Source organism: Erinaceus europaeus, chromosome 11 (assembly GCF_950295315.1).
Source record: "Erinaceus europaeus chromosome 11, mEriEur2.1, whole genome shotgun sequence".
NCBI classification, from domain to species: domain Eukaryota; kingdom Metazoa; phylum Chordata; class Mammalia; order Eulipotyphla; family Erinaceidae; genus Erinaceus; species Erinaceus europaeus.
In genome coordinates this window covers 54,512,680-54,523,576 of record NC_080172.1, presented here as the reverse complement: position 1 = coordinate 54,523,576, position 10,897 = coordinate 54,512,680, and the positions used below count along the sequence as shown (strand labels likewise).

At 39.5% G+C, this 10,897-nt stretch overlaps 1 protein-coding gene across 1 annotated transcript in view; it reads right to left on the bottom strand.

The window, feature by feature from the left end:
- Nucleotides 1-125: 125 nt before the first annotated feature.
- The window catches only part of ARNT (aryl hydrocarbon receptor nuclear translocator), an 85,218-nt gene continuing 74,446 nt past the window's right edge, over nucleotides 126-10,897 (bottom strand). The window contains exons 16-22 of the mRNA XM_060201749.1: nucleotides 10,639-10,705; nucleotides 9,582-9,705; nucleotides 9,310-9,412; nucleotides 8,810-8,957; nucleotides 7,117-7,276; nucleotides 3,114-3,280; nucleotides 126-2,079 (exon numbers count right to left, since the gene is read on the bottom strand). Coding sequence (XP_060057732.1) covers nucleotides 1,990-2,079; nucleotides 3,114-3,280; nucleotides 7,117-7,276; nucleotides 8,810-8,957; nucleotides 9,310-9,412; nucleotides 9,582-9,705; nucleotides 10,639-10,705 — 859 coding nt within the window. The 3' untranslated portion in view covers nucleotides 126-1,989. The remainder of the gene's footprint in view (nucleotides 2,080-3,113; nucleotides 3,281-7,116; nucleotides 7,277-8,809; nucleotides 8,958-9,309; nucleotides 9,413-9,581; nucleotides 9,706-10,638; nucleotides 10,706-10,897) is intronic.

Below are 10,897 nucleotides of genomic sequence, written 5' to 3'. Positions count from 1 at the left end.
AAACATACTGTGCTTTATGTTATATATGGGGCTGGAGCTATGGATTCAACTAGTTGTAGTGTTGGTAGTTTTGGAGCTGTAAAGAGATAATAAAGGCGCAAACAACATCACACAACACAAGGAAGTTTACAAAAGGAAAAATATTTTGTTTTAAAATCTTTGCTACATGTCATTATTTTTGTCGCTGCCCAGCATAAATGCTAGCAGTACAGAAATGGCCAACAAGAAACAAAACAAAGCAATCAAAAATAAAACCCTGAAGGAAATGCAGAAACAAAACCCCCCAGAGCATCTTCTCCCTTCCCTGCCCACCCTCCCAAAGTCCAATAATAACTGTACAATATTATAGTCCTGATCACATTTAAAACAGTTGATTACTAAAAAACAAGGATTGCATTGGAAACTCAACTTTTTGGTTTTGTAAATTGTGATATAAATATATATATATATATATGTATATACTGTATGTGTGCACATAGAATAAAAAAATAAACTGTCTCCTTTTCCACTCTACAACCTGGCACCAGATTGGAGACAAAAGGGAGGGAAACACATAACGACATTCTCTCAGCCTCTCTAAGGCCATCTGTGCTCTTCAGTCCCCTATGGCTACATTTAATATGACTTCTCCTTATTAATTCAGAATTGTACTTAAGATTCTGGCCTGAGCCAATTAAGAACCAAACAAAACAAAAAAGGCTGATAGATGTGATTGTTACCTGAGGAAGGTGAAGTGAGAGTAGTAACCTGTATCTATATTTATATGGCTATAGTTCATACCTATATGACCCTGTCAAGATGGGAGCCCAGAACCCATCTATCACATACTTTTATTACATTTGCAAATCCAATCTCAAGATTGGAGACTAAGCAAAGAAAAACTACAGAACCAGGAGTGACCTAAATCTATTTCTTGCCAAGGAATACTTGTACAAGTACAGGATACTTTGAGAATCAGATTAAAGTAGCTACTTTACATGAAGGCTTGATATTTGGCTTAAACTCCAGCAGTGAGGATTTTCAACAGGACTGTTGATCCAAGAAGTTGAGTTTCCATGTGGCAATAACCTCTAGAGAACATACATTGTATGTGATTCTGACCAAGAAATGCAGCATTACCCATAAGGCCATATCTGGGGTTTTTGAAAATGTTTATCTTGCCAGCCTACATCTGTAATGTTTGCAGATGTTCTATATAAGCTGAGAGCACCAAAAGCAGGAACTGCCCAGCTTTATCACAATGTATGTTCAACAAGAGATCAGCCATATTGACACACTTTGTATGCTTGCTGACAGTAAAGACATGTACTTAAATACTCCTTGGCTGCAATACTAAGTGGGAATTAAGTAGCAGACTGAACTATGACTCTTTGAAAAACACACAGAAATAATAAAGATAAAATCTGGGACACATTTTGCATAATTCCCAAAATGGGAGAAACAAACAAACAAAAGCACACATACACAGACACACACATTCTTTCTCACTTCCTCACTCACATTTTTTCTTTCCAGAGGAACTGCTTACAGGCAGCAGAAGAGCCCAAGTTCATTTTTTAAAGTTCCCAATATACCTAACATGTTTCATGGTCCTCAAATATGAGAACATCTCTCTCTCCCATCTTACTCAAAATTTCTTTGAAAACCAAGCCACTGTATCCAAGGCAAATAATGGTGCCGAGTTCTCTAACTTGCCCCTTCACTTTAGCACAAATCATATCTGTACAAGCTTCTTATCACAGGACGTAAGGAAAGATGTTCTTAGTCTTACTCAACCCCTAATCTTTTGAAAAGTTCTCAAATCCTTGAAGACTCAGTTCATTTCTATAAATGCCATGCCAGAGAGGCAGGAGGGAAAGGGAAAGGGGTAAACATTAGGGGTGAGGGAAGGGAAGGGAGAGGAACTTTTATTCTGTTTACAGAAAGATTTGCTTTTTAAAAACAAACACTGATTTTTCTCCCCCACCCCTTGTCCTCACCCCAATAGTTCTATTCTGAAAAGGAGGGAAACATAGTCAGATCAGGAAATTCTTCATTGTTGTAGCTGTTGCTCTGTTCTCCCAGCATGGATAGCATCTCCTAATAAGAGAAAAAGTATAGATTTTGGTCATATACCTCAATGTTTTATATTTTCTGAGGTCCCTATCAACCCCCTGAACTCCTGGCCTGAGTCTCTGCTGTGCTGAGCTCTTAGCCTTCCTAACTCATTGCTCTCTGACTCCTTTACATGACAGTCTTTTTTCTTAGTCCTGCCCCTTTCCTACTATCTTCTTCCTATGATTCCACATCTCCTCTTTTTAGACCTCAGTATCTTATGGGAGAAATGTTTAATTACCATATTTCATACACAGAGTATTTCTCATTCTTCTTTTCTTTTTTTTAATTAATTTTTAAAAAATATTTATCTGTTCTCTTTTGTTGCCCTTGTTTTATTGTTGTAGTTATTGTTGTTGTTGTCATTGTTGGATAGGACAGAGAGAAATGGAGAGAGGAGGGGAAGACAGAGAGGGGGAAAGAAAGATATACACCTGTAGACCTGCTTCACCGCTTGTGAAGCGACTCCCCTGCAGGTGGGGAGCCGGGGGCTCGAACCGGGATCCTCACGCCGGTCCTTGCTCTTTGCGTCATGTGCATGCACTTAACCCACTGCGCTACCACCCAACTCCCTCATTCTAATTGTTTTATACCTAAAACTTGTTTTGCTTTCTTTCAAATGTATCTTAAATTAGTTCTTCTTTTGCCCCACATAAGATGAATCTATTTATTCATTCTTTAGTCCCCATGGGACTTATGTTAGTAGACCTTCATAATTATAATCTGTAATTATTATAATTATTGGGAAATGGGGAGATGGTTCTCCTTGAATGGGCTAAAGTCACTTTCTTTGATACCTTCAAATATTTCTTCACAACAGTGATGATGTAGTTACAGAACACTAAGTCTGCACTAACTTAACAATCTTTCCAATCAATAATATTTCCCTAGCATGTCCCCACTCTGTCTTCTCCCATATGCCTACAACCAAAGACCTCAATCCTTGTATACTGCTGTCTCTGCTATATAACCCTTTCTCTCCCAATTTTTCATTTTATGAAATCTTTTAACCCTCTTACCTGGAAGACCTCAGGTTGACCAGTTTGCTGTGCTGATGGTTGTTGAACATGTTGCTCATTAGAACTTGATCGATGATGGGGCTGCTGGCCCTGCCACTGTGGCCAGACACCCACATTCTCTGTTGTTCGTGTCTGGAATTGTGCTGCAGTCTGTCCAGTCTCTGGAGCTAGAAATACAGGAAAGAAGAACACACAACTTCAATCTAACTCTACTGAAGATGACCTAGCATATAAATGTATGCAAGTCATTAATTTTACATAGTTTTTTTTCTGCCTTTTAATGCCTTTTCTATTTCAAAAATCAGTCCTAAAGTAATAGTTCTGTTCTTAGTAGGCCTTCCAAAAAATCCTTTGCTCTGGACATCTAATCTTTGATAAGGGGGCCCAAAGTATTAAGTGGAGAAAGAAAGCTCTCTTCAATAAATGGTGCTGGGAAAACTGGGTTGAAACATGCAGAAGAATGAAACTGAAACACTTTACCTCACCAGAAACAAAAATCAACTCCAAATGGATCAAGGACCTGGATGTTAGACCAGAAACTATCAAATACTTAGAGGAAAACATTGGTGGAACACTTTCCTACCTAAACCTCAAGGACATCTTTGATGATACAAACTCAACTGCAAGGAAGACTAAGACAGAAACAAATCAATGGGACTACATCAAATTGAAAAGCTTCTGCACAGCCAAAGAAACTATCACACAAACAAAGAGACACCTCACAGAACGGGAGAAGATCTTTAAATGCCATACATCAGACAAGAGTCTAATAACCAAAACATACAAAGAGCTCAGCAAACAGCAACAAAAAAAGCAAATGACCCCATCCAAATATGGGCAGAAGATATGAACAGAACATTTATTACAGAAGAGATCCAAAAGGGTAAAAAATACATGGAAAATTGCTCCAAGTCACTGATTGTCAGGGAAATGCAAATAAAGACAACACTGAGATACCACCTCACCCCTGTGAGAATGGCATACATCAAAAAGGACAGCAGCAACAAATGCTGGAGAGGCTGTGTGGACAGAGGAATCCTTCTGCACTGCTGGTGGGAATGTAAACTGGTCCAGCCTCTGTGGAGAGCAGTCTGGAGAACTCTCACAAGGCTAGACATGGACCTTCCATATGACCCAGTAATTCCTCTCCTAGGGATATACCTCAAGGACTCCATAACACCAAACCAAAAAGATATGTGTACACCTATGTTCATAGCAGTACAATTCCTAACAGCTAAAACCTGGAAGCCACCCAGGTGCCCAACAACAGATGAGTGGCTGAGAAAGCTGTGGTATATATATATACAATGGAATACTATGCAGCTATTAAGAATAATGAACCCACCTTCTCTGACCCATCTTGGATGGAGCTAGAAGGAATTATGTTAAGTGAGCTAAATCAGAAAGATAAAAATGAGTATGGGATGATCCCACTCATCAACAGAAGTTGAGTCTTTTGGTGGTGGGAATGGTGTTTATGATGTACACTACTATTAATTTGTAATTATATAAATCACTATTTAATTAATATGAGAAGGGAAAAACTGATTGAATGTTTCAAACTTTTTAATGCACAGAGCACAGGCTGAGTCTTTGATATGTTGACTCTCTTAAAAGCTTAGACCAACTGGAATTGGTGTATTCTACCAAAGAATACAGGTCCAAGAAGGATGACAGAGGACCTAGTGGGGGTTGTATTGTTATATGGAAAACTGAGAAATATTATCCATGTACAAACTACTGTATTTACTGTTGAATGTAAAACATTAATTCCCCAATAAAGAAATTTTAAAAAAAGAAAGGAAAGAAAAATAAAATATGTACAACTGGTTAAAAAAAAAAAAAAGCTTAGACCAGGGAGAACAGAAGCAACTGGTGGCACAGCTATATACAAATAATGTCAAAGGACATAAATCATGGTGATATTGTGTATGATACAGCAAATCCTAACAATGGGCTATTTCAAAGTTAACCCAATTGCCAAATAATGTGATTATAGCAGTAACTATTGTCTTCTTAAACATTAAGATAGCAAGGTCCTCCCACTTCCTCTTTAGAGCCTATATTTCCCCCAGTCCTGGAACCTCTAGGGCGGGGCTCACTTTCCTGCATGCTTCTCTCAATTCATACCAAAAGATATTGCATCTGCCAATCTCAACCTAATCAACGCAACAAGTGCCACCCTCAGCATGCTTCACTTCAGACTGTCCAGAGACGTCAGGTATGGAATGTCAACCCTTCAGCCTCATTACTCAGGTAAGACCTTTCCTTTCATAGGTGGTTCAATTCCTAACAAAGTCTCAAAACCTAGATATAGACCAGGTCCCGTGAGATAGAGCTATGTTCACATGTATCCATAAATTAGGACAAAATATATACCTGAAAGCAAAAGTACGCAATAGTCTGCAGTGAGTCAGTATCAAGTTCATAATGAAATAGTGTCTACTTAGACTTAGATACCCTCCTCACCTACTTCCTATTACACTTACTTCCCTCACTCACTCCAAAGCTAACCTTATCAAAGCAAGGACTGCAAAAGCTGAATAAGGATAAGAGACTGGCATACTTTAATGATGACTCTTTAGTTACTATCAGGCCACTCCATCAGCTGGGGCCCTAGTTGTGGAGTCCTGAGATTCCCAAACAGACATGATGGGCCTAGGCCTCAAATAAACCCCTCTCTACATTGTTTCCAGTCATCTCTATCAGGAACAATACAATAGACCCCTTTGTGGGCCCCCATAGGACCTTGCCCTCAATGTGGATCAACAACGGTAGAGAATGTTCCATCCTCCGAAGGGAGGCTGGACAACATACTCTATCTTCCACCTGAGGAAGATGGGTCCTGATATTGGAGCAGCCTGGAATGTTCCTACTCATGACCACAGAATGTGAGCTCAGATCTACAGGGATGCGGAGGTCACATAGGCTCCTAAGCTGAATATGGGCCCCAGATCACATCAATGGGGTTTACAGTCAACAATATTTATACCCCTTCCCTATATTTGGGAGGTACTCTCTTCCCTGATCCAGCTTTCTGGTCCTTGTTCGAGCCATAACATCATCTCCCCAGACAATAAGTTGGATCTATCTGCATATTAGATTTCAGGCTCAAGGAAAAAAAAAAAAAAAGAAAAGAAAAACAACTAGTATAGCCACAGGCCCTTTGGAATGTAAACAAAAATGCCTACTAGCTATCTACAGAACGGAGGACCCCTCCCCCCATTCTTCATCTGCACTCTTCCAGCCTTTAGGTTCATGATTAGTCAACAATTTGTTTGTTAACTCTCTTTTCAGCCACCAGGTTCCAGATGCTAGCAGGATACCAACCAGACTTCCCTGGACAGACAACCCCACCAATATCTCGTGTAGCTCCGATTCCCCAGAATCCCACCCCACTAGGGAAAGAGAGAGGCAGGCTGGGAGTATGGATTGACCTGGCAACGCCCATTGTCAGCAGGGAAGCAATTACAGAAGCCAGACCTTCCACCTTCTGCATCCCACAATGACCTTGGGTCCATATTCCCAGAGGGATAAAGAATAGGAAAACTATCAAGGGAGGAGATAGGATACAGAGTTCAGGTGATGGGAACCTCTTATTCTATGGTTTTGTCAGTGTTTCCTTTTCATAAATAAAATAAAATAAGAAAAAAAATCCTTTGCTTATCCATTCCTTGCCTTTTCTATGTGTGATGCCAGGGATCAAACCCAGGGCCTCAGACATGTGAAATACATACTTTACCACTGATTACATGTTGATACTCATTTGCATATTAAATTAATTACATTAAATGTGCATATCACCAAATTAACTGTACTATCCATGCTTTGTGTTAGATGTGCTAAGGTCCTTTTCATGTGGTTGAATTTTAATTCCAAATAGATTGCCACCTTGCAGTTCCCCATAATAAAGTCAGTGTACCAAGGACAACAAGCAGATTGTTTTAACTATCAACTCCTTTCTCTTTAGCACTGCAATCTTGTCCTTTGGGTCTGGACTCACCAAAGTTGGATCCACGATTTGTGAGACTAGGGTAGGCAGCAGTACCCGGTGACGTAGTGGAAGCACCAGGGAGTGACATGGGACTGAAGGAGGATGGAGCCTGAAAATTGCCCACACCAAACTGAGAACGAGTCTTGGCTGTAGCTTGGGTAGATATCTGCTAAAACAGAAAGGAAAAAGGAAAACAAACAAAACATTAGCATTATTACATATACACTCTCACTCACTAAATACTTATGAGCCAAGCTCACCATGTATTTCCTACTGTATACTTCTTCCAATTAATGCCCAATCTCCCTTGACACTACTTCTAGGTAACTTTGAAAAAGTATAAAAGATCAAGAATTATAAGAATTAAGTGAAAATTACTTGAATAAAAGTATTTTATGAAGTGTATATACATGCATGTATATAAAACTAGAGGTATTAATAATCAGTTTTTTCATACAAAATGCTTTATGTCATTTTATTATTTAGTCTGTACTGCATTTGTTCCTACTTGTGTCTTTTTTTGAGTAACTAAATTTATTTCAGCATAATAACAGTGTATATGTACTGTAAAATATTTGGAAAGTGAAAGAATTTTTTTTTTTGTCTCCAGTGTTATTGCTGGGACTCTCTGCTGGCACTATGAATCTTCTGCTCCTGGGGACCATTTTTTCTATTTTATTGGATAGGACAGAGAGAAACTGAGAGGAAAAGGAGATTAGAGAGGGAGAGAGGGGATCAGGTGGTGGCGTACCCAGCTGAGTGCACACGTTACATATGCAGAGACCCAGGTTCAAGCTCCAGCTTCCCACCTGCAGGGGGATAGCTTCACAAGTGGTGAAGCAGGGCTGCAGGTGCCTCTCTTCCTCACTATCTCCTATTTCCTCTTGATTTTTGACTGTCTCTACCAAATAAAGATAATTTACAAAGAGAAAGAGGAAGAGAGAATGATAGACACACACTGGCCTGCTTCACTGAAGTTCCCCCTTACAGGTGAGAAGCAGGTCCTTGCACTCAGTACTATGTGTATTTAACTAAGTGAGTTGTGGCCCCCCCAAAAGAAAATAAAAAAAAAAATCATTCTACTATCAAAAAACCATGGTTAACATTTTAGATAATTACAAGTTTTACTTCCTAAGCGATATATATATATATATATATATATATATATATATATATATATATATACCAATGAGATCAAAGTACCTGTCCAGAATTTACTCTTACTGTTAGCTTTTTAATTTACTTTTGCAACCCAAGCATATGTTAATGTACAAAGACTATTTGCTTTATATTGAGTACATTTGGTATTTAATATAAATATATATATGATAATGTTTAGATTTTTTAAGACAGATATTTAGTGTAAATAAATAGATAGATAGATATTTAGTGTAAATATCCTTTGTTCCTATATTTGTACCCTTAACCAAATGTCTTATAATTTCCTCCTGAACAGATTTGAAAATTAAATCTGTTCAAGATATTCTTTATAAGCAATTCTGATTTTAAGTGAATAAGTAAAATTACTCTGAGGTTTTTGGATCACCTATGGTGTTTAATGATCTAACTATTGCTAAAAGTAAAAAGGTCTCTTTGGGGGATTGGGTAGTTAAAACAGACACTACTTATTTTACATATGAAAAAGTCCAAATAAGGAACTAAACCAATATAACTCCAACATAGAACAGAGGAGAAGCTTTACCTGGGCAGAAAAGCCGGGGCGTGTACTAGGGGTCCAAGCTGGGGCCGCTCCCTGTGGGGGGTTGGAGTGTCGGGAAATCTGGGCCAACATCTGCCCGGCGGAAGCTGTTGGCTGAACGATGGTTACAGAAGGGGCCAGACCACTGTTTCTAAAAGGGAACAACAGTGAGGTAAAGGATTTAAAAGAGTGGGCTTACCACAAAATCTAGGGATCACAGGACAATCTGGTGATATTCTTAGATTCCCTTGATATCCCTAGGGTTAAAGGAAACTTGCTGAGAGAATTTAGAAAAGACCGACAGTTTCAGGACACACAGAGATGGAACCTAAGACCACGGGAAGTAGGACAGGTACGGAAAAAAGCAGCTTGCATCATCTTTGTACTTAGAATTCCATTGCTTTGTCTGCAATTACCAAGAGAAAGCTGGGAGGAATAGATATGGGCTGAGCAAGTAAATCCCTTAGTTGCCATGTACAACAGCACACACACGTGGGGCTCACCTGAAATTCTCTGCCGACCGGGGGGTAGAAGGGAATGTGCTGCCCTGGGAGAATAGCTGTTGGGTGGCAGGGACAGTGCTGGAGGAGATGCCTTTACTTTGATCTGTGGACCAAACGGAGTGGGGGGAGGGCAGTCAAGGGTCAGCCAGTTCCTACTTACTCATGTGGTGTTACCATTATGTGAAGTATGCTGGAAGATCAATGTTTGGGACAACTATAGGCCAATCAGAAATTATCTAAGAATTTAAAAGGAGAATGAGAAAGAAACATACCTGCATTAATACTGGAGTAGATTTCTGAAAATCTTGGGTCTCTATCCTGGGTAAATAGACCATCTGACTTCTCAAGGGCTTTACTATGTTCTGGCCCAGTGGTTGTTACAGACTGAACAGAAACCTATGGAGCACAATGATAAAAAACAACCATGAAAGGTTTAACATTATAATTCAATAACTCTAAAATATATACGTACATTCTAATGGTACTAGAAGACTTTTTTTTTTTTTTTTTTTTTTGGTGAAAGAGGCAACAACACTACTCTATCAATTTAGGCCCCCCCCCCCCACCTTTATTGGGAGGATTAGTGTTCATAGTCAACAGTAAAATACAGTAGTTGGTAAATGTGTAACATTTCTCAGCTTTTCACATAACACTCTGATCCCCCACCTAGGTCTTCCTCTGCCATCATGTTCCAGGATCTGAACCCTACCCCCACCCGAGTCCTTTACTTTGGTGCAATACACCAGCAGTTTTTTGTTTGTTCACACTGGTAGACAAACTCAGCATCTCACAACTGCAACCCTACCGCCCACACTAATTTTTTTATTCCTCTTTTTTCCGAGAGCCACACCACAGTACTACTCTGCTGTTTGTGGAGGTCTTGTGCTGTCTGTGGTGCTCCCATGTGGCATCAGGGCTCAAATCTAGGACCTTGGAAATGGATATGTGCTCTATTGCGTGAGCCAAAAACAAGTCTCTCTCCCACCTGCAGGGGAGTCACTTCACAGGCGGTGAAGCAGGTTTGCAGGTGTCTATCTTTCTCTCCTCTTCTCTGTCTTCCCCTCCTCTCTCCATTTCTCTCTGTCCTATCCAACAACGACGACAACAACAATAATAACTACAACAATAAAACAACAAGGGCAACAAAAGGGAATAAATAAATAAAATTTTAAAAAAAGTTTCTCTATGTGTTTCTGTTTTTCCTGTTGTTATGAGGTTTCAGGATCTAATCTAGGGTCTCATACATGGAAGGCATGTGCTCTAACAGCTACACTACCTCCCCCAGATCCAGGGAGACATTTCTGTCTTCTTCAAAAAAGGCTTACTCACCTGGGAATGATTGTAGCCTGCCAGTCCATCTCTTCCTGGTACCACATCTAATTCTGGTTGTTGTTGCCTAAATGTTGAAGATCAGTAAGGAGAGAAACAGAGAAAATGAAAAATTTTCTAAAAGGATGCAGGAAAAGGATTTAAAAAAAAAAATGGGGGGGGGGAGGAATCACCATTGTCAGTAACTATAAATCATTACCCCAACCCTAATAAAGTGGTAAAAAAAATTGCACTGAGGGGGGCGTAGCACATCCAGTTA